The sequence below is a fragment of the Lindgomyces ingoldianus genome (genome assembly GCF_010093535.1).
Source record: "Lindgomyces ingoldianus strain ATCC 200398 unplaced genomic scaffold BDR25scaffold_44, whole genome shotgun sequence".
NCBI lineage: Eukaryota > Fungi > Ascomycota > Dothideomycetes > Pleosporales > Lindgomycetaceae > Lindgomyces > Lindgomyces ingoldianus.
Window position 1 is genome coordinate 495,095 of NW_022985205.1, and position 22,148 is coordinate 517,242.

The window sequence follows — 22,148 nt, forward strand, 5'->3', positions numbered from 1 at the left end:
TGTAGACCATATCCCTCGTTGGTAGCTCGTAGTTTGCACAGTTCGTCCAGCCTCTAATCGCGAGATCGATTGGAGTTAAATCGAAGTTGTTCTTTGCTATAGGGTCTGCGCCAGCTTCAAGGAGGAACAGAGTGCCTTTACAAAAGCTCTTCCCGGCGGCAATATGAAGAGCTGTATCACCTCTTCGATCCTTGATTGGAAGCATCTTGAATGGGTCGCATTTCTCGAGAAGGATCTTGATCATGTCCATGTCCCGGTTCTCCACTGCGCAATGTAAGGGGGTCCAATTCTCCAGTGAGTCCTGCTGTAAGCATTTCTCTTCAAAAATTCCCTTCTCCATAAGGACGTCCACAATATTTTGAAAGATCCCAAGATGTCCAATGTCAACGGCTTGTGCTAGGGCGTCCATTCCAGCCTTGGTCTTCAGTGCCAAATCTGCGCCTGCCTCAATGAGAACTTTGACAGCATCTTCACTTTGAGCATAGATGGCGGCGTGGAGAGCTGTACGACCAAAAACTTCCTCATCATCATCGATGTCAGCACCATGTGACAGTAGGACCTTCACTCCATTCGCATCGCCCACGTTAGCCGCTTCGTAGAGTGGGGCTTGGCTGTCATTATCTTGTTCATTAACATTTGCTCCCCTTGCGATGAGAAGTTCGAGAAGCTCAGTGGGTGGATCTGACCAACGGAAAGCCCAATGCAAGGGAGTCTCGCCAGACAGGTTCTCTTTCGCGTTAATTTCAACCCCATGGTAACTGAGTAGCGTTTCACATAGCTCGTGATCTGACAGCTGGGCAGCAAAATGGAGAGATGTTACTCCATCGTTATCGGCAATGTCTGGCCTCGCACCATGGTCAAGAAGAATCTTGACATCCACATTAAGGCCTCTGTATGATAGGAGCATCAGGAGTGGAGATGCACCGTCATCGTTCAAGACATTAACTTCTGCCCCATTCTCGCACAAAAATTCGATCCCTCGACGCTCTCCGTCACCTGTGCAAGCCAAGTGAAGGGGTGTATCTCCATTTTTCGTTCTTCTCATTCATATCTTATTTCTTTTCCAGAACATATCGCTCCAGAAGGCCCTGAATCCCGTATCGTGCGGCAATATGAAGGGGAGAGTCAAGTTTCTTATATTTTCTCCATGGGTGATTGATTCGGAGCCAACTGAGGTAGGCCTCAGAACCTGGTCGAAGGAATTTTTCCAGGTCATCGTAGAGACTCTTATAGGTTTCTAATTCAACATTCTGTTCTTCTGCGATCTGTTCTAGTTGCCGAAAATGACGGGGCCAATGGGTGAGCTCGTATCTTGCTTTTTCGTTCAGTGGGATGGAATAACCTGTCGAATAGGAACGACTTGCGGGTGCAGACGGCGGGGAAATAAAGATTGACCGTCTAGACCTGCTCACAGCGCTGGCTGGTTTGGAAGGCGGCACCTCATCATTAGGTTGAGCTTGGTGTAGTTCTTGCTCCGATGTATGGGAAACCGGGTCCCTGGTATGTGGTGCCCTCCCGTTCGTTTGCTCTATCTGTGTCAGCCCATTTTGACCATCACCTCTCCCATCGGCCATTGCTTTATCACCTTTTCCTAGGCCTTCAATGATATCTTCCTTTGATGGTATAATATGATCGTCGAGAACATCGGGTATGTTGTCTGGGGAAGATACTTCTTCTTTCGCGCTCGTACCTCTTTCGGGTTCACCCTCCTTCCCAGCCTGAGATAATTTGCTCGAGTGAGTTGATATTGTTTGCCAATCGTCTTCTGGTTCCCCCCACTCCTCCGGTTCCACCCATTCCCGAATTATATGCTCTTTCTGGAAGGCCGGGTTATTCAGTCTCTGGATGATCGTTCGACAAATGATGAGATTTCCTTCCTTGGGACCGGCTTCGTAGGCAATAGTCTCTTGGAATCTTTTTCTACATTCCCCACATCTTTCAATCTCATGCTTGATAGCCTCTTCCTCTGCTAGAACAAAATCTCGAATCGAATTGTGTTGGATTTCTATGAATTGCCCGTCAAATCGCAGAAATTCCCGCCCAGCAGCTTTGAGATCCTTCTCAATATCCCGGGTGGCCCAATTCTGCCCGAATGGGGTTGACTCCCGGGGCACCAGGGCCAAAATGCTTTCCTCCGAATCGGATTCGAAGTCGGCATAGTCACTGGCATCCTCGTCCTCACCGTCCCCACCGAGGTCTTCAGGTTCTTCGACATTTTCCCACCGACATTCAAGTTCATCCGCGATTAAATCTAGGGTGACTTGTCCGGATGAGCACATCAACCACCTGAGAGCTACTATGAGGACTCTGCGTTGATGGGAGTCGAGGGAAGCCATCGATCGGCGATACAATGCATTCATTCCGCTTGGTAGATTGTCTAGCAATTCTGTGAAAGGGGTCATTTTGGCACGTGTTTCGTACAGGCTGTCTAATACAACGTTGGCGTAGCGAAAGCTTCCTTCAGATCTCTCTGCAATCCTCTCGCAAGCCTTCTTCCTCATTGGTGCCGTGAAGCGCTTGATACCCTTGATTCTAGACTTGACATACTTCGCAATCTCTGCTTGTGTTTGATTAGCACTAACTTCAATGTGAAGTGTAACAGGATTTCTCAATCCGTAGAAGATATCTGGCCTGCTTGAAATCATCATATGTACATCCGTTCGATCCGGAAGGTCGAGCAGTGTCTGTAGAAAATCGTCTTCATAATCCTGGCATTCGTCGAGCCCATCAACTAGGACGAAGACATCACTGGCGAAGGCTTTCACAAGCTCTTCGAACATTGGCAGCAATCCTGATTTTAACTGTGCCAAAGATGAATCATGTTTGTCCTCAGATTTGGACTGTTTGTAGGCCTCCTCAACCACTCGGCTGCATTTCTCCTGTAGCTCTGGGGTTGAGCCTGGGTTTCCAGAAGCGGCCTTTTCGTAAAGCTGAATAAGCAAATGGAGAAAAATCCGCTTTCCCATGGAAGTCCACTCATCTCCTTTCCGGCAGAAGAAATAAATGATGTGTGGCCTAGACCTAGACCAGACGCGATCAGGGCTCTCGAGATGTTCAATGATGGCTGACATTAGGAACGACTTCCCGAAGCCACCATTGCCCCACAGCCATGAAAGAGTGCCTCCTGGGGTATCCCGCCAGGCCTCAAAATTTCCTGAGCGGAGCATCCAATCCGCAGAACCAGGGTGGATTTTCTCTTTGTTACCTTTTTGAATGCGGCCGGGTGTAGCAATATCTGTTATCGGCCCAGTTTTGAGCCAGTCCAGCTGATCTTTATATCTTTTCTCAATCGTCTCTCGATGCTGATTGTACTTCGCTTGCTGCTGCTCCGCTTGGATGTTTTTAATACTGGGCGCAATCTCGTTTTGGACAACCTCAGCAACATCGCGAATAAGAGACGCATCGATCCGAATTCCCTGCAGAGCGTCCAGAGCGGCCTCCTGGAACCCAACGTCAGTAGTGTCTTGAAGAGTGCTTCTTTTTCGCTGTGCGTCAGAGTATCTTCCAACTCGACAGATCTCCACGACATGAAAGAACGCGTCAGCTTCCCATGTGCAAAGAGCTTCCGGCTTTGGTAAGAGAACTTCATGACTGCAGCATAAAGTGGCGGGATCTGGGCCAGAACTCGGTCCTTGATCGCCTTGACTGTGTCCACTACATCATTCCTTTTAAGATATCTCTTTTCAAACACACTGCAAAGGAACATGATGTCGGTCATTTGGTCGACTGCATCTGTGAGAAATTCGCAAGTCGCTGCGTCCTTTAGAAATCCGGTAAAAATCATTCGGAAGGCCATCCATACAAGTGACACGGTCTCAGGCGCAGCATCTGGCGGTTGTATCAGCAGAGATCCTCGTTGGCAAAGAGTTATTCGCACTCATGTATGCATCTCCGATTTGCATGAAAACTTCAAGTCTCTTCATTATTCGTCCGAGTTTCAAAGTGATGACAGGCTTCTTGTCCTTCCGCATGGAATGCTCGCCGTATTCTTTTGAAGCCTTGCTACTTGCATGTCGCAGGCTTTCCATGGTTTCTACAAGGGTTGTGGAATCTTTCATTTTCTCGCCCTTAGTGTCGCCCAAATCATCGTAGAAAATTCGTTTTCCCTCCTCCCACAAAGGGCCGGAGATAGTGGTGGGCACACCCATGTTGCGAGGCTATTGTGCTGTTGCCTTATCGCCGTTTCAACGCTTCGGAACGTCTGCGACTAGTATCCATGCCCCACAAAGTGCCATGCTGCGAATTTGATGGAAATTGGAGGCAGTTAACGCTGTAACGAGCTAACGAGCGGGATTCGGGTGCCATTTGTAGTTTGCATGCTTTCAGCCCCCAAGCCATGGAGCGAGGCTATCAGACAAAAGAGCGTGGGGCTATCGCTAAGTTAGGAAAGGTTAGAGCATGAGCAAAGCAAAGCCTTCAGGTGGGCATTCTGTCAGGACTCTATTACACAACGATGAATGAGCATCCAGATCTTGAAGCGAGCATATTGCTGGACCTCGTCTTTGACTCTTAGCATGTGTTTGCAGTGTTCCCTCTTCCAGGTCTCCCAGCTGAAAATGACAATTCTTCCCCATCCCTGCACATCAAGCGATTCGCCTTCGATATCACGGAACCCAGCCACCAATGACGCTGGATAGATTAGGCGGCCTCTCCCGAAGAACCCCAGTCGTCGTGCACAAGGAAGGATCGGCGGTCTATATTTAGTGGATTAAAGTTCTGAATATGTCATAAAGAACAGTGAGTAGATCGATAATATTGGGGTGGTGAGGCTCTATGGACAGCGAGAATTTATTGAGGAGGTCGAGTTTCAGTACGGTGATGTCGAAACCGAGTTGACAAATGACAGCGCTTGAGGGTACCTTCCGCGTGCATGCCTGCAAACTTAGTCGCTGATAAAGCGAAGCATCCACGAGCTTCGATCAATGGACCTTTCCCCATAATTTACGTGCGGCGAAGTTCCATTATGCACTGATGTAGTAACCAGGCCAAGCCACTATCTACTACCTCTTTATGTATCACGGCTGACCCAGAGGCTCCATCATCATCAATACAACACACTTCCGCTGCACCACACACCCAGCCTTACAGATGCCAAACTACTTGTGAGATCATGAATATTGTAAATGACATAGAGGTTGCGATATCCACTCAACCTTGCTTAAGGACGCAGTGTTTAATAAACTCGAAATGACAACTGCGGCGAACGATATTGAACTCACTAAATCTCCAGCACACAATGAATTGAGTAATCGGGAGTCATACGACCATGTACCTCCTGTTGCATCCCGTTCTTTCGCAAAGTATAGGAGGAAATCAGGAGTTTACGCTTGTACCCGGCGATGCAGACTTTTGCAGCGTGGTGTCCAAAGTACCCGATGCAACAGCAACATTCTTGTGGAGACAGGGTTTCAGCTTGCGTGGGCTTGCTGATGTCGACCTCTGTAAGGAGGCGACTATTGAGGGAGTTGGAACTTGTCTCTAGATTTACCTCTTAAGGCTTTCTGCTATCTGACTTCGACCAGCAACTACAGACACTTCACTGTTCCCAATCACAACAGCAGCGTTTGGCGCCATCGCGAACTTCCTCCTCATTACCCTCTTATCTACGCAGGATTTCCTATTTCAGGTGAGTATTCCTCAAGCTGTCTAGGCAATGCAAAGTTAATGAGCATGCCTTTAGGTGGGCATTTCAACTCTTAGTCACAATGTCGACATTATTTGCGAGGCTCACAATCTTCCCTCGTACCGTGCTTTACATCATATTCCAGTGCACCAGAGCGGTAGTGGCAGGATTCATGGTAAGAGGCAGTTTGGGTCAACCTCCAGCTTCATTTCAACTAGTTCCGGGCTGCTGTATTGACCCAACTCTTGTGAGCCCTGGCTAAGTGTATGTATATACTGTCTTCACAAGGTAGTCAGGATCTGCTGACTACTGACAGATATGCCTAGGAAACCATGACTTTGTTTGTATTGATATCGTGGCTTTTAGAGGGGATCAGTTCTTTAAAGCAACATGCAACCTTAGTGTTGGTTTACTGAACTCGATAAGCCTTAATCCACTCCAGAGACAAGTATTCGGCCGAGCTCTTCCACCTATGCTTGGAATGTCGATCTTCTCTGCACAGAGTCCGGCTAAGGTTATGCAGGTGGGACTTGCAATCGGGCTTTGTAGTTTCGCATCCAGCGTTGCAAAATCCGACTATCCTGGTGCCTGTAAGCATAAGCTGTCAGCCTACGCTCGGAAACGAGTAACTTACACGCTCATAGTGTTAAATTCTACTCGCTACCCAAGTCTAATGGCAGCAGCCAGTGAGTGTACTCTGTTTACGAGATTTGCCCGCAGCCTTGACATCGTTTTAGAACGTTTCGAGTATCACTACATCCACTGGTTTGGCGACATCACAGCCGTGCCGTTGAATGGGATCATATATTAGATAATATCGATATACAAGATAGAGAAAATCGAATAGTGGAGCATCCATCTTTTTGAGATTGACAAGGAAGGTTAAGACAGACAATCGCATAATGCAGAAGTACGCACCTACTCACCCTACGTGATGCATGACGAGGGCAGAATCTATCTGTTTCACATCTTGCGAGAATCAGGGAGAGTATCAGCAGGATGCACATTTCTGTCCTTAATTGCCCTTTTAATGTTCCACACTTGGTGATAAGATGCAGAAGGTGGTGCCAAGAGCTATGTCCATATTAAGACTAGCGTCTCGCTTGATCGCGCACTTGCTCCCCGAAATTGAGAAACTTAGAACTTTCGAACGACAGTACAACCTCCCTCGACAACCCTCGACGAAGCCGCCATCATGTCGTCGCCTTCCCTCAACAAAATTGCTGCCAATAGCCCTTCAAGGCAGAACCCGTCCGAGATTGAGACGAGCATCGCTAATGCTCTCTACGACCTGGAGACGAACATCCAGGACATGAGGAGCTCTCTGCGCCCTCTTCAATTTGTCTCCGCTCGCGAGGTAAGATAAAGCACTACCTCCAGCATAGTTCTCCTTAAACCGGTGCGCTCTCGAATCCTCGAAGCCTTCGCACCATACGACGTTGAATATCGAAGAGGCGGTGGGCACTGGGCAGCTTCACAACGCTGACACCAGGATTCTTAGATTGAGGTCGGCCACGGCAGGAAGGCGATTGTCATCTTTGTTCCTGTTCCTCTTCTTCAGGGATGGCATAAGTCTCAGCAACGGTAGGTATTTCAAACTCTGGCTACATTCATCCATTTGCTAACACGGTCCTTCACAGTCTCACCCGTGAGCTTGAGAAGAAGTTCTCCGACCGTCACGTCCTAATCATTGCCTCACGCCGCATTCTGCCGCGTCCCAAGCGTTCCAACCGATCCCGCACTTCACAGACCCAGAAACGGCCGCGATCCCGAACTCTCACCGCTGTTCACGATGCCATCCTTACAGACCTCGTCTACCCCGTCGAGATTGTGGGCAAGCGCCTGAGAACCCGCGAGGATGGCAGCAAGATCCTCAAGGTTGTGCTTGATGAGAAGGAGCGTGGAGGCGTTGACTATAGGTTGGATACCTACTCTGAGGTCTACAAGCGTCTTACTGGCAAGGGTGTCAACTTCGAGTTCCCCCAGAGCCCTGCTACGGAGTACTAGACGGCTGACTGGTCAAACATGGTTCGGGAGTAAGGCTTCAGGCATGCATCTTCTGTACTCGGCATCAAAATGATGAGCCCATAATAGGGCACTCAGATACAAAGTTCTCTACCTTTTGTGCACCCTAGGCCTTTTGACTCATTGACGCTTTTATTCTTGGGCACTGCCCTCTAATGCCGTCACTTCCTTTTGTTCCTCTGCGTACTCCTACTTGCCTGGCCTATCCAGCTCGGGATAATGACGGAAGACGCCGTTGCTATATGGTAGCCTCTTTGCACTCGCTAGATACTCTTTAATACCCTTCTCCTCCTTCACACTGAGATAGAATGTTCCAAAAAGCAGTGGATACTCCTTCTCGATTGCCCCCAGCTCGTTCGGGAACGCATACTTAAGTCCATCAAGCACTTGCCAAAGTGTCGTATCTGCAAAACTCAATTTTCCACCAACGAGATGTTTCCCCTGTCCTTGCCCCTCGTTCCCTTTCAGCACTCGTTCGAAATACCCGAAAAACTTCGGGAGACGATTTTCGCGGAAGTCTTTAGACCTTTTAAGGGCCTCGGGTTTCTGGTCTTCGTAGTATTGTATGCTAGCAATGGGATGATGTGTATCGTGGGTTTCGTTATTCAAGTCCAGCGCCGTCAGCGCATGACTGAGAATCCAGTGCTTCTCAACCTCATCTTCTCCCGCGAGACCGAGCCTGTCGCCGAGGTAACAGAGTATGGTAGGAGTCTGGTATAGCACCAACGTCTTGCCGTGCTTGCCCTCGCCAGGGACTCGTAGGGCAGGAGGAGCGAATGCAGGGGGGTTACCGTCAGAATCGATGATGCAATCGTCGGCTTTGCAGGCTAGTACAGCCTTGATTCCGTCTTTAGTTTCATTAGCTACGTCTTTATAGGATACACCAGAGGCTTCGAAGGCGAGGCGGATGAACTCGCCGCGGCCGGGGATGGCGGGCCAGTAGAGGAGTTCGTATGGAGGGTGCGTGCGGGATTTTTTGGTGGAAGGCTCAGCCATGGTGGTGTAATTGGGGAACAAATTGGGCTTCAAGGGGAGGTACTAGAGTAGAACAGTCAGTTGTCATTGTCGAGGAAATGGAGAAGAGAATGGAGGCTCACGAAGCAGGGCCTAAGTCTGTAAACAATTCGTCGTAATGAGAAATGTGAAAAGGCCAGCTTGGCGTCTGAACATGCACTGAACCTAATTTAAAGATGGGTGAAGATCAATTAAAGCAGGGAGATCAAATCAGGTCAGCCCCCGCCTTTAAACTAAGATGCACGCCCCTTGGGCTCGGCCTCCTCACAAGAATGGTGGGGAGGTTGCCTGCCCGGAGTTTAGGGATTCTTAAACGCCGGGCTCTCTGAGGTTCAAGGGTAGCGCAACTTCAGTGCATTTCGAGGACTGTACACAACGATTAAAATGGTGAAAAGCAATTCGAGAAGATGTTTGCCAATAGCACAGAGTCCTTGAGTGTGTAGGGATCGTTTTAAACGATTCGTTGTGGCGCAGACTTTCACTAAGCGATATGCGCATGAATGGTTAACTGCAACCACACAGACATGCATGCACGTCTTCGTTGGCAGGGAAAGAAGGCTGTTGAACAATGACCTCTCTCAGACGTCCACCTTGCTCATGCTTACTTACTCCATTTTATAGAAAGGTAGGAAGATCAAGGAAATGTGTTGTTCTTATGGCTTCTCCTATTTCCAACATAGTTCTGTTTAGTAAATATCTACCAACATGTATTGCTATAATCTATCAGTTCCCACAATAATTTTTTTTTCTGTAACTACATAGCTGATAGCATTAATCCTACAAAATATATATTAATGCATGTTCTGCCGAGCTTACGTGTTCAAGGACTAAAAATCGTAATATCTAGCGTAAATACTCCTTTCTAACTCTAGACTGGTATTCGATTGTTAATAAATAAGCTTGAGGAATAGAAGAATATATGTACTCTTTTATTTATGTATTTCCACGGAGTTTGCACGTCCAATTTGGTAGGTCTAGTGCATACTAAAATAACCATTCGTGCATTGAGCTATTAAGTAAGCACGTACTAGCAAAGTGTGTCTCAGCTGTTGCCTTACTTGTCGTTGCATCAAGCACGAATACCACCAGAATAATACTCTGCACAAAGTATCATGGCTAGTATTGACATTTTGAATTTGCCCGACTATACAGCCCAGATGAGGAGCTTTCAGCGATCTGATGAGGCTCGACAGAAGCTCTTTGAAGTGAGAGCTCAGCTCCTGCCCTGAGTGTCTCGGAAGCTGACCTTGGTGTAGGATGTCCTCGAAAAGTATGAGAAACTAGTAGAAGAGCATACCAATTTAAAACACGACTATTCGAGTGAGCGAGACGTTCGTCGCAATTACCAGGGCGAGGTCAATCGCATGCATAAGGAGCTTGTCGAGATCCAAAATTCTGTTGTAAGTTTTCTCGGCGCTTGCTCTTGAAAGCACTCACCCATGCTACATAGGACAGCAATTCATTTGTTTTGACTCTTATTGATGGCGATGGTGTCATTGTAAGTCGAGGGCTCTTCCTAATTTTTTAAGTCACATGCCTGACAGCTGGACAGTTCCAAGACATGTTGCTGTTGGCGGGCGCCAATGGGGGCTCTGAGGCGGCCTCCAAGCTCCAGAATGCCATCCGAGAACACATTGTTCAAATCTATCCGAATTCTGGCACCTGGCCAATTATGGTTCATGTATACCTCAGCCTGGATAAGCTATCTCAGACCCTCGCACGAGTTGGGCTTCTCAAGTACCCCCAGGAGATGCGAGCTTTCGCTCAAAACTTCAGCGTCAATCAGCCGTTATTTAGTATTATTGATGTAGGTCAAGGAAAAGAGCGAGCTGACTTCATGATTAAAGGTATGTTCATCTACCAAGTCTTACCATTGTTTACTAAATCTTCTTTCTCTCAGAAATGCTTCGAACGTTCAGCGACAACCCTACGTGCAAGCACATCATCTTCGGAGGTTGCCACGATAATGGCTACCTCCTTAACTTAGACCAATATAAGCATAACCAGGTTAAGGCGGCACGCATCACACTGCTCGAGGCTACAACCCCACAGACTGGCTTCACGGAATTACCCAATTTCAAAAGAACTCGCTTTGATTCAGTCTTCAGGTCGGAGGCCCTCCCTTCAACTAGTACTCAAGGTACTGCTCCTACCTTTTCTCCGGTGCAAACTCAGATCAAGTCTACCACCAAAAGGCCCTCGCCCATAGCTTCTCCCACTCCTGCTAGTGTGACTCCAGCTCCTGTAACCGCATCACCAAGCACTACTGCATCCTCTCTTGCTACTCAATCTTCTGGGTCAGCTCCTGCGTCCTGGGCTATTGTGGGTAAAGCTGGTGGAAGTAATGGAACCATATCAATTGCAGGTTCAAACAAAAATGCTGCGAAGAAGAAATATATATACTTCAACAAAGACGGGTACCGCCTTGATGAGGCACTCCCACCCCGAGACCGTAACGCCTCCGAGGCAATCGAAAAGCGAATGGAGAAGGTGAGCCAGAACAGTACAAACACGTTGAATGATAAGCCAACTCATTGCAGACTGGCCGCAACTTGTGCAATCACTGGCATCTAAACAAAGGATCATGCACCAATGGAAATTTCTGCCGATTCCAGCACGAACCAAAGCTAACTCCTGCGGAATTGGTTGCGTTGCGATATAAGACCCGTTCGTTAGCCTGCAAGCGCCGAGACTGCGATAAGTTTGACTGCTGTAAGAAACCATCTACGCAAGCAAAAATGTCTTAGCTTATGTGTGAACAGACTTGGGTCACCAATGTAGCTACGAGCGTGACAATGGCTATTGTCCTTACGAAACATGCAATCTCAGGGCTTCTCATGGCATAGATAAAGTATGTAGTGTAGAACCATCTCAAATGATTACACTAACGGAGTCTAGACTAAACATGTGAGATACGACGAGGATTGGAATGAGGAATATTCTAAGTAAATATTCCCCATCCCAATACCCTTTTGTCATGCTTGTGCTCGACTATTCCGGGTCTCAACTTCGCTCTAATGTAACAGGAGTGATAATGTTCAACCTTAGATAACTTTCTTTCTGTTCGGTTTATACATGCTCTGATTCGTGGCTTGTTGCCACGGATTTGATCTCGCTCATCAGAGTGGACAGTGCTAGTCAATTTGCGAGAAATTATTTATATAGGGAGGTAGATGTCGAGTGATGGGCAGCTTCCAGGCTCCCGCATCAAGTTTACCTACTCCCACAAGGTTTTAGATGGCTTCATCCATTTTTGAGAAGACCTGTGAGAAATTTAACATTTACGTCATCACCATTGTCACGTCTACATTTCGTTTCAAATTCTTACCAAGTGAATTTCACAACCACGCGCTAATTACTACTGCTCCACGGTGTTTCTTCACCATGTCTTTGTTCCGATACTGAGTACCACAAGATACATCTGATTATATAGGAGAGATCATTCAGATAAGTATTCAGCCAAACCCAAGAGATAAATTCACTGAGTGCGAGCAGCCTACTATATTAGTAAGTTCCGTGGACCGACCTACCCCATCCTTTACTTCTACTCTACCGTCTGCTTTGAATTGGCATTTTTTGTCATCGCTCATCTATCCATCAAGTTTCCTCATCTATCTAATTATTTGAGTGTCTTCGTCAGGCCTTGCCAAAGGCGACTCCATCTTGTCTCCAGGAACCATCTACTCAGCAATGAGATGGGAAAAGAAGTCCTGTAGAAAATATGCCGAGCGCTTTGGATACCGAGTTTTCTTCGGCGAGTCGAAATCAATATAGGTAACCCCAAATCGATCTGTATACCCAGCCGCCCACTCTGTTCAAGGTTAGTTCTTCGAATGAATTTAAATTGGCGAATAAGAGACTAGACTCACCCCAGTTGTCCGTAAAAGTCCAGGCGAAATACGACTGGATATCCACGCCGTCCTCCTTCACTGCCTTTGCCAACTCCCCCACATACCCTCTGAAGAATTCAACGCGGTGTGTATCATTCAAAATCGTATCTGATGGTTCTTTTTCCCCCTTTGCGGTCGTTCCATTCTCGGTCATATAGATGGGGATGTGGTATCGATTCCAAATCCATCGCAACAGCTTCCTAAATCCCCAGGGCGCCGTTCGCAACCACTGCGTATCCGACTCTTCCCCCCGGGACACACCACTTTTGTTCTTGTCAAAGACTTCAATGTTCCCCTTATGGTCGTTAATGTCTGGCGGGCTATCGCGGTGCCGGACGAAGAACGAGGTGTATGTGTTCATGCCATAGAACTCCGAACTCCCTCTTACTAAACGTTTCTCTTCTTCTGTGAAAGTTGGTAAGCGGTCACCTAGTTGAGCCCGCATGCTAGCCGGGTAGTCGCCACTGCCATACAGTGGTTCGGCAAACCAACCGATTTCGAACTCGCGAGCGCGCTCGGCGGCCGCAACGTCTAAGAGATCCGAAATATCCCAAGGTTCGGACCAATTCCCATGCAGGGTGATGCCAATTGTGCCTTTTTGCGTAGGTTGAAACTCTTGTTTATAGAGTTTTGCTGCAAGACCATGGGTTACGAGCTCAGTGTGTGCAACGATGAACGGCTCTGTGGAGCTATCGCCTTCAGCGTTGCGATCGCGGAACGAAGACCGACCTGGAGCATGGACGCCTGCTGCATAGCCTGCTAAAGTATAAACCCCGGGTTCGTTGTACGTGATCCAATGTTTGATTCTATCCCCGAAGCGCGAGAAACACAGTCTCGCATAGCGCAGGAAATCCGGGGTATATCTTTCTTGGTTCAACATACCCAAGTACCTGTCTTCTAATGTTTGAGGAATATCCCAATGGAACAGGGTGACGAACGGTGTGATGCCGTTTGCGAGAAGCTCGTCGATCAGGTCACTGTAGTATTTTATACCCTCTTCATTCACGGGATCATCGGCGCCTCCAAGTGGGATAATCCGTGACCAGGCCAGCGAAAATCGATACGCGGTAACTCCATAGCTTTTCATTAATGCTACGTCTTGTTTGTAGAAGTCATATGATCGACAGCTATCATCGTTTGTAGAGCTATCTTTGATTTTGCCGGGGATATGACAGAAGGTGTCCCAACATGAAAGACCTTTCCCGTGTGTGAATGCAGCCCCTTCGACCTGTGCGGCTGCGGTTGCGAAACCCCAGTGGAAGTCTGGTCGTAAGGATGATTTGAGATATCTTTCTTCAGGGGTGTCGAATGAGTGTGTCCACGAGGGATTTCGAGTTGGTGGATTTTGAGTTTGGGGGGAAATCATCTTTGTTGGCTTAAGAGTGGTGAAGAAACCTTCCAGTTTAGCCCTAATATGAAAGGATTTGTTTTCAAACTTATTAGCATAGTTGAGGTTCGAATCATATCACATGCTTCCTTTGATCTTCGGGTAACCTTGGCGTTTACTCCATGCCTAAGTCTACGGACTAATACATGGTCTCGGTATGACATCCCCCGAACGCTGGTCCAGCTCCGACCTCACCTCCTTCTCCCCGCAAAAACGCTAGATCTAACGATCCCGAGCTCCAGACACCGCATCTTCGGTCCGTTGGCTACTCCCACCACCCCGGAAAGACCGGCTCTAGTACCACTTTTATCCTCTCCGGCCTCAATTCCGGCCAAGCCTCTCCCACAACCCGTTTCATCTCACGATACAGCACTCTATATCCCTCACCACTCAGATGCAGCCCATCATACAACATCATTTTCAATCCAACATTACTCTCCAACCTCCTATCCCCAGGCAACAAGTCCACACCCTTGCCCTCATTTTCCACCCATCCAATCTCCCCCATAATTGCGCCCCAAAGATCCACAACTTCCGCCACCATTCCTCCCGCTTTCCCAATCCTTACACCCTCTTTCACCGCTTCCGCATATAATCTCGTGACACCGGCTTTCCGCACCGGATTTCCGGGCTCACCAGAATCGTCGAATTGCCATTCGTCAACAGGTGGTGGGGTGATTAGCAAAACCTTAATATTCGCATGTGCCTGCACGAGCGGATGCATGATGAGATTCTCGAGGTTGGAGATGTAGTTTTCAACTGGGACATGTTGATCGCTTGTACCAGGGATACAGGCATCGTTTGCACCGAAGAAGAGCGTGAGTAGTCGGATGGTGGCTTGTTCGGGAGAGGGGAGAATGATTGGGAGGATGGTTAGGGCGTTGGAAGTGTTGTAGCCGCTTGAGGGGAAGGGGAAGGGTTAGTATACGTAAGCAGCTTGGTGCTGTAGTAGATTAGGAGGAGGGGATATGGGTACCTAAAGCCGCGGTTTATAATGTCAACTCGTCGAATGTAGTCTATTGCATACACATGATTAACTTCTAGTCTTTGAGTTCGATGAGAGGAATACTACCGTGTTGAAGTGCCTGGATGCAACTGAAGTCTAACTCGGGATTCCCATCAATCTGCGTGATAGAATCTCCGAAGAGTATGAATTGAGGATACAATAACTTGAGAGTGCGGGGATACTGAGACGATGCTTGCAGAGTTGGAGCGCATGTACCAGATTTTGGAGTCTTCTCAACACTCATATTGCTGCAGTTGGTCATGTAATGTGGAAAGAGAAGAGGAGTGGTAATATTTCTTTGAACGCTTGCCCATGAACCCCTGCACATGTGGGGAAATACGAACAAGGTAGTACAACTCGTCCGCTTCAAGCCAAACACCAAACACTCCCGGAACCATCAGCTTCCACTCTCCTTCCCTCATTCTGACTCCCACTCCCAACCTCATGAAAACAAACCACCGCCTTCCGCTCTCCAAACACCCTCTTTGCAAAAACTGGCTCCAAAATCATACCATCCTGCCACTCAAACCCAACCTCCCAACCCCCTCTCACCCTTACACCCTTCACCTTCCCGGACCTCCACTCCGAAGGACAAGATGGTAACAGTCTGATTAACACCGCCTTTTCTCTCTTCTCTCCTCTCTTCTCCCCAATCTCGACTTCCTCATGAGACTGCACAAGACACTCTAAAATCCCCGCCGCTCCGCCAAAATTCCCATCGATCTGGAATGGCGGATGCGTGTCTAGCATATTAGGCAATGTACTATCTCTCAGCAGCGCCTCGATATTGACAGCACATTGCTTAGGGTCCCGTAGCCTTGCCCAGAGACATACAAGCCACGCACGACTCCAGCCCGTGTGGCCGCCACCGTGTTGTGTGCGGCGAAGCAGCGTGCTGCGTGCAGCAGCAGCAAGAGTAGGTGTCGCGGTCGGGGTAATCGTGCGTCCAGGGTAGAGCGGGAATAGGTGTGAGGTGTGGCGGTGTCCGGGTTCGGATTCGATGTAGTCATTGCAGCCCCACTCTTGGATCATGGATGTGGTTGGGCTGATGAAGAGAGGTGGAAGGCGCTGCAGTGCGGATTTGGCGTCGGTAAGAAAGGCAGGCGACAGTTTGGAAGGGTTCTTTATGCGGAGTAGTTCGTCGGAGAGGAAGAGGTAGTCGGATAATACGGCCTTGATTATTTCGATGTCCACGGTTGAACCTTCGCAGAACACACCCGTCTCGTTGCCATCACCGTGGCCCGTCGCGAATCGATTTTCAGGAGACATTGAAGGGCTTGTGACCAAATATCTTCCCTCCTTATCTTCAATCAAAAAATCAAGCAAAAATCGCACACATCCCTCTAGCACAGGAAACATCCATCCCAGGAACCTCTTATTCCCCGTGTACTGATAGTGCTCTGTAATATGCGTACACAGCCACGCACCTCCAAGCGGCCACAACGACGCCGGCATCCACTGATCCTGAGTATCTGTGTCCGCCCAGATATCCGTATTATGATGTGCACACCAGCCCCGACATGAGTACATAGTCCTCGCTGTTTTTTCGCCTCGGACGGCCATTCGCTCGAGGAGGGCGAATAGCGGCAGTTCGCATTCTGAGAGGTTGCTGGTGTGAACGGGCCAGTAGTTCATCTGCAGATTGATGTTGAGGGTGTATTTTGCGCCCCAGGGCGGTTGGAAGAATGGGTTCCAGATGCCTTGGAGGGTGGCGGGTAAGGCGCCGGAGTAGGAGCGGCTGCTTGATAGGAGAAGGTAGCGGGAGTAGGAATGGTAGAGGGAGATGAGACCAGGGTCATGTTGGTGGGCGAGGCGTTCGTCGGTGTGTTTGTCCGATGCGGAGGGATAGAGTTGGATGCCCATCCGGTTATATAACTGACTCCAGTCTGTGATATGTCGCTCCCATAGCGATGAGCCTGAGTGGCGAAGCGCACCGTCGACGTCCTTCAGTGCAGCGTCTTCTGGGTCAGGATGCCGATATGTGGTATGAGCAGCGAGGACAACAACAGTGTCGCTTGAAGTAACCTGTAGCGAACGTCCGACGACTTCAATCTCCCCTTCATCCTCACACTGAGCTCCTGTAACTAGACAAAGCCGATTACTCCCTTTGCCACCTGGAGTCGCGTGCAGAATGATTCTTCCATCTCTAGCGGTAATCGAGTCTAGGAACTCGTTGGTTTCCCACTCCACATCACTCATCCGCGTCAAACTGACCACGAAAGTGACTTTACAGTCTGCCTTAATGCGGATTGCGATGACATTATCCACAAACGTCGCTATGGCCTCTCTGCGAATCTTGTTCCCACCAACACTATACTCAACCCTCGCAACCCCAGTCCCAAGATCCAAACTCCTCTCATAGCCCTTGACGTCAATTCCATCACCCTCAAAATCAACCTTACAAATCCCCGCCGGCTCTGAATGCCTCATACTCCTCGGGGTCGCCAAAAACCTCTTCCTTACCAACTCCTCCACCTCCCCATATCTGCCCCTCCTAACACCCTCCCGAAACTTGGCAAGATAGCGTGAAGCATCGACAGGTGTTCGGTCCATAGGCCCGCCATACCACACACTTTCTTCATTCAGACGCAGCGTCTCGGCGCCAAGACCGCCAAAGAGCATAGCTCCCAGTCGACCATTGCCGAGGGGCAGGGCTTCGGACCAGGATTGTGCGGGAGTGGCGTAGTGGAGCATGGGCATAGAGGCGGGGAATATTTCTAGTATGGGGTTGATGTGGGTTAAAAACGGTGTTCGGTTATTCTGGTTGGCGGAAGAATTTCGAAGTACTTGAGTGGATGGTGGGATCAGATGTACCGACTACGCGGGAACCTGGAGAATGCGGTAGCGAGAAGGGAAGTAAGGTTAGCGTTCTAGTGATCTGTTCTGGAATTCGTGGGTTGAGGAGAGGAGAGGAGGGCGTTTGTACGGTCGTTAGAAGCCTGATGTTGGGTTGGGTATGGGTGGCTTCTTTATATATTCCGTGGGATGTTTTCAGGGCGGATACTTTTCGTCCTGAGAACTTTGTCTATATTTGTCGTGTAAAGCTTCGAAATTAGACTGCTGGTATCTGGCTGGGCGCTGTCGATTTCTTCATCAAGTCCCTCATATATCTTTATCGAGCCCTACACATCCCCAACGACGACGCGGCTCAACATCTACCCATCATGGCAACCCAAGACAAGTCCACTAGATCCTTCCACCATGACCTCCCCCCAGAGAAAGCCCAAATCATCGACGTCGAAGAAATCGTCGTGACCCGCATCACGGAAGAAGACCTAATGCGTGTCTCCCGCTCCTCCATGACCTTCTTCTCTCGCGCCGGCTTCCGCCTCTGTCTCATCATGTTCGTGCAAGGCTGCAACCAAGCGGGATACGGCGTAGACTGGGCCGTGATCGGTAACATCAACGCCTTCAAGTCCTGGCACGCCTACTTTGGCTTCGGCACCAGCGGCAGCACATACGGAACCATTAACGCGCTCATGCGAATCGGGACGGTCTGTGGCGCGCCGTTTCTCGCACTTGCGGACATCATCGGTCGACGTGGAATTAATTTTCTAGGGAACTTTATTGTGCTGGTTGCTGCGCTGTTGCAGGGGCTTGCGGTTAATTTGCCAATGTTCATGGCAGGGCGTTTTTTTCTAGGGTTTGGGAGTGCGTTGATGTCGAGTCCGCAGTATATGGCCGAAGTGGCGCCTGTCCATATGCGTGGAAGGCTTGTTGGGATCTTTGGCGCGTGTTTCCAGATTGGGAGTGTTGCGATGAATGCGGCTATGATTGGGTTCTCGACGATGGGGAACGATTGGGCGTGGCGAATCCCTTTGATCCTCGAAGCAGTGTTTCCGTTTATCGTCTGCTCGACGATATACTTCCTCACACCGGAATCGCCGCGTTACTTGGTCCTCCGTGGCAAGAATGAAGAGGCGAAGAAAGTCATCGCAGAGTATCAAACGACGTCCGGCTCGACGGACGAACCCATTGTCGGCCTCATTATGGCACAAATCGAAGAATCCCTGGAAACATCTCGCACGGGCTTCCGACAATCCTGGAACTTCGCAGTCTTCTTCACCAAAGTCGTACGCTATCGCTTGCTCGTCCTGATCTTGTATTCGTGCTTCCAGTCCTGGAACGGCGGCGGCATTGTGTCGTACTACCTTACCCCCGCGCTCGAGACGGTTGGCGTCACCAAGGCAATCGACCAGCTTGGAATCTCGCTCGGCCTGACGGCTGTATATTTCGTTTTCACGGCGGTTGGCGCTTGGTTCGTCGACATGTTCAAGCGTCGTACGCTTATCTTCGCGGGACTCGTCGCAGTGATTGCAATGCAAACTGCCGCCACGATAACGTCCTGGCAGTACAGCGAAACCGGCAGTAAGGCCACATCGGCATTGACTATAATGTGGATGTTCATGTTCCAAGTCTTCTCCGCGCTCTTCATCGCCACCATGCATAACCTCTACCCTGTGGAGATCCTCTCCCTGCCATTGAGGGCTAAGGGTATGGGATTGTATGGCTTGATTCAGGGCGCTGCCGGGACAGTCGAGGCGTATGGTATTTCCGTCGGCATCAGCAAGATTGGTTACAAGATCTGGTGTGTGTATATTGTGTATAATGTGCTGCAGCTGATCGCGTCGTATTTTATTTTCCCAGAGACGAGTAAGCTCAGCTTGGAGGAAATCGATGCAGTGTTTGAGACTCCGGGGGTGCATCCAGTGAAGATGAGTAAGTCGATTCAGAGAGCGAAGAAGGAGAGGGCGCGGCTGTTGGATGAGGAGGAACACGAGGACTAAGGGTCCTGGAAGAAAGTTCCTGGAAGTGCGAAGCGGTAGGGGAGTGTTGGTTGAGCGCTGGGTGCTCTATAGCTTTCGAATGACTGTATTGTTTCCAAATAAGCAAGTATTCGGCGGAAGTGTATTTCAAAATTTCGCCTGGGTAATATTACCTCCACTGCTACGCTATTTGCCCTGCGGCTGAAGAGAACTCGTTCCGATTATTTTATGTAGCGCTCGACACATCTCCATACCTTGTTGCCACGTCTTATGATACAAATGCTATACAACTCCCCTTCTTTATACCCACTCTTTAGGCTTCTTTAACACCTCCAATAGCCTCTCCTCCCTCGAACCCTTCTCGGGAGAATGCATGTACTGCCACCTCGCCGTAAGCGGCAGACTCATAAGTATGCTCTCGACCCTCGACCCCGGAGTATTCAATCCGAAAGCCGTGCCTCTGTCATGCACGAGATTGAATTCGACATACCTCCCTCTCCTTATCTGCTGCCATTGCTTCTCGCGCTCTGTGAACGGCATGTTCTTGCGGCGGTTGATAATAGGTACGTATGAAGGTAGGAATGCGGATAGGCAGTCTTGCGCGAAGGCGAAGAGCTGCTCCTGGTCTTTTTCCGTTTCATCGAGGTCGTCGAAGAAGATTCCGCCAATACCACGGGACTCGCCTCGGTGCTTGTTGTTGAAGTATTCGTCACACCATTTCTTGAAGCGTGGGTAGTAGGATTTGTCATGCTTGTCGCAGGCCGCTTTGATGGTCTTGTGGAAGTGTATTGCGTCTTCGTCGAATAGATAGCATGGCGTTAGATCACATCCACCGCCGTACCACCATGCATTTGTCTTCCCATTCTCATCCGCAGTCTCGAAGTAGCGATAGTTGAGATGGACTGTCGGCGCCATGGGATTGCTCGGATGCAACACCATGCTCAACCCCGCAGCAAAAAATTCCACCGACTCGACATCCGGATCCAACGCCTTATGATTGACCCTCATTTTCTGTATCGCAGCTCTCGGAAGCCTTCCATACACGACCGAAGTATTCACTCCCGCTTTCTCAAACACATTACCGTCCTGCAGAACGCAGGTTATGCCGCCACCACCCTCTGGTCGCTGCCAGGTATCGACTTGGAATTTCTGGCCGTCCACTTTCTCCAGTCCAGCGACAATCTGCTTTTGGTGTTGCTTGATGAATTTTTCCATACGCAAGCGCATAGGCGATTGTTCCGTGACGTCACCTCCGCGTTTAAGAAGGGCGTCTTTTTCAGCGATGGTGGGGGATTCAGTTTTGGTTATTTCGCCCGTCATCTATCCACCGATTAGCCACCATCCTAGAGATCGGGAGGAGTTTGGTGAGAAGCTTGCCATTGAATAGATGATCAACCCAGTGAAGGGCACGCCCAGAAACAGCCGTATTCTGTTTGGCCATGGCGAATGCTTTGGTTCACGCCATGCCTTCAATGGGTCTGAGTTCTGCGGCTTGTTCGATATGCCTCGTTTCGCATTGAAGAAATCGGCAGCCAGACGTCTTCGTGGAGTCGATGTGAAGCTACGGTGAGCTCCAAAGAACTGAGGAATACGGAGGGAAGGCCTCAATGGCGCCATTTCCATCTAATTGCTGGCCAGGAGGCCACGTCGTTGGGCGAGGTGCGGAGGAGGGCTGAGACAGGACAGGACGAGCTACGGGCGACACATGGGTGCGGGAAGAAAGAGGATAGAGCAATTGATCGGGTAGAAAAGGCTTTATAAAGGTAAACGTAACGTGGAACTACTAGGGTTTACTTTCGCGAGTTTGTTGCTTGCGACATCACACCACGGTGGGAACATGTGTTCAGGTACCGGCGGTGGTTTCCGAAAAGTGCAAACAAAGCAAACATGCCCCATGCGCAAAGCCTTCACTCAGATTACCTAGGTCGGTAATTATCCAGAATGGCCGTCATGGAGTAGGAGCACGGACTGAGGAATGGATTCAGTACTTTCGTCTTCGAATTGCTGATTGAGGCCGAAAGAGCCTTACTGGAACTCAATGCGGGGCCGTGGCATTGCATGGCTAGGGATGTTGAATAACATCCAAAGGTAGCTCATTTCTAAGCGCCTGCTAGCTTAATAGCTTTCCAGTATAATTCCAGATGAGCAAGGCCATGTACATGGGCATTATTTCGATATGATTAAGTTAATGCCATTTGCCATTCCTCTCACCAGTTCATTCAGTTCAAGGACGAGGCGAGTAAGGTCAGGGCGAGATTACAAAGGGGAGAAATGCAAGAGACTCTTGGGACCAGAAGGCCATACTAGCGAGTAAGATCCTCCCTTGTCATACAATTGGATGGGAGATCAGGTACCGCCCGAGAAAAGATAAAGAACAAGCCTTCCATCTTTTGATCTATAAGGGCGTGAGCGAAATAGGATTTGCCTAATCTTTGAG

At 49.2% G+C, this 22,148-nt stretch overlaps 11 protein-coding genes across 11 annotated transcripts; 4 read left to right on the forward strand and 7 right to left on the reverse strand.

Annotated features, from left to right (window-relative positions):
- Positions 1–52: 52 nt before the first annotated feature.
- Positions 53–907, reverse strand: BDR25DRAFT_242011 (ankyrin; the record flags this gene model as incomplete). Its single annotated transcript, XM_033685772.1, has 1 exon — positions 53–907. A coding segment is annotated over one exon (855 nt), but the record flags the coding sequence as incomplete, so codon positions are not given.
- On the reverse strand, positions 903–3,358 carry BDR25DRAFT_96086 (uncharacterized protein). Its single transcript, XM_033699305.1, has one exon. It carries the CDS (start codon positions 3,165–3,167, stop codon positions 1,053–1,055), a length of 2,115 nt encoding a protein of 704 aa, XP_033541496.1. The 5' UTR covers positions 3,168–3,358; the 3' UTR covers positions 903–1,052.
- A 2,338-nt stretch (positions 3,359–5,696) lies between these two features.
- On the forward strand, positions 5,697–5,885 carry BDR25DRAFT_242132 (uncharacterized protein; the record flags this gene model as incomplete). The annotated part of the gene is made up of 1 exon (XM_033685776.1): positions 5,697–5,885. A coding segment is annotated over one exon (189 nt), but the record flags the coding sequence as incomplete, so codon positions are not given.
- Positions 5,886–6,774: 889 nt separating this feature from the next.
- On the forward strand, positions 6,775–7,949 carry BDR25DRAFT_307159 (ribosomal protein S7e). The gene is made up of 3 exons (XM_033690789.1): positions 6,775–6,980; positions 7,125–7,207; positions 7,264–7,949. The coding sequence occupies exons 1-3, from the start codon at positions 6,819–6,821 to the stop codon at positions 7,628–7,630; spliced, it is 612 nt and encodes a 203-aa protein (XP_033541498.1). The 5' UTR covers positions 6,775–6,818; the 3' UTR covers positions 7,631–7,949.
- BDR25DRAFT_96108 (glutathione S-transferase protein-like protein) lies at positions 7,734–8,837 on the reverse strand. The gene is made up of 2 exons (XM_033699306.1): positions 8,746–8,837; positions 7,734–8,686 (listed from the first exon to the last, which is right to left on the reverse strand). Exon 2 carries the CDS (start codon positions 8,642–8,644, stop codon positions 7,838–7,840), a length of 807 nt encoding a protein of 268 aa, XP_033541499.1. The 5' UTR covers positions 8,645–8,686; positions 8,746–8,837; the 3' UTR covers positions 7,734–7,837.
- A 910-nt stretch (positions 8,838–9,747) lies between these two features.
- Positions 9,748–11,831, forward strand: BDR25DRAFT_271700 (uncharacterized protein). The gene is made up of 8 exons (XM_033687269.1): positions 9,748–9,867; positions 9,919–10,062; positions 10,113–10,160; positions 10,215–10,509; positions 10,563–11,152; positions 11,203–11,374; positions 11,425–11,513; positions 11,561–11,831. Exons 1-8 carry the CDS (start codon positions 9,775–9,777, stop codon positions 11,609–11,611), a joined length of 1,482 nt encoding a protein of 493 aa, XP_033541500.1. The 5' UTR covers positions 9,748–9,774; the 3' UTR covers positions 11,612–11,831.
- A 511-nt stretch (positions 11,832–12,342) lies between these two features.
- On the reverse strand, positions 12,343–13,918 carry BDR25DRAFT_380971 (beta-glucosidase; the record flags this gene model as incomplete). The annotated part of the gene is made up of 2 exons (XM_033697687.1): positions 12,343–12,473; positions 12,532–13,918. The coding sequence occupies 2 exons, from the start codon at positions 13,916–13,918 to the stop codon at positions 12,343–12,345; spliced, it is 1,518 nt and encodes a 505-aa protein (XP_033541501.1).
- A 215-nt stretch (positions 13,919–14,133) lies between these two features.
- Positions 14,134–15,102, reverse strand: BDR25DRAFT_271701 (uncharacterized protein). The gene is made up of 3 exons (XM_033687270.1): positions 15,012–15,102; positions 14,916–14,955; positions 14,134–14,838 (listed from the first exon to the last, which is right to left on the reverse strand). The coding sequence occupies exon 3, from the start codon at positions 14,661–14,663 to the stop codon at positions 14,205–14,207; it is 459 nt and encodes a 152-aa protein (XP_033541502.1). The 5' UTR covers positions 14,664–14,838; positions 14,916–14,955; positions 15,012–15,102; the 3' UTR covers positions 14,134–14,204.
- On the reverse strand, positions 14,980–17,645 carry BDR25DRAFT_329151 (uncharacterized protein; the record flags this gene model as incomplete). Its single annotated transcript, XM_033692436.1, has 2 exons — positions 14,980–15,174; positions 15,426–17,645. The coding sequence occupies 2 exons, from the start codon at positions 17,643–17,645 to the stop codon at positions 14,980–14,982; spliced, it is 2,415 nt and encodes an 804-aa protein (XP_033541503.1).
- A 232-nt stretch (positions 17,646–17,877) lies between these two features.
- BDR25DRAFT_96124 (putative MFS sugar transporter protein) lies at positions 17,878–19,871 on the forward strand. The gene has a single exon (XM_033699308.1). The coding sequence runs from the start codon at positions 18,110–18,112 to the stop codon at positions 19,730–19,732; it is 1,623 nt and encodes a 540-aa protein (XP_033541504.1). The 5' UTR covers positions 17,878–18,109; the 3' UTR covers positions 19,733–19,871.
- On the reverse strand, positions 19,872–21,559 carry BDR25DRAFT_96123 (coproporphyrinogen III oxidase). Its single transcript, XM_033699307.1, has 2 exons — positions 21,089–21,559; positions 19,872–21,031 (listed from the first exon to the last, which is right to left on the reverse strand). Exons 1-2 carry the CDS (start codon positions 21,332–21,334, stop codon positions 20,012–20,014), a joined length of 1,266 nt encoding a protein of 421 aa, XP_033541505.1. The 5' UTR covers positions 21,335–21,559; the 3' UTR covers positions 19,872–20,011.
- Positions 21,560–22,148: the final 589 nt, after the last annotated feature.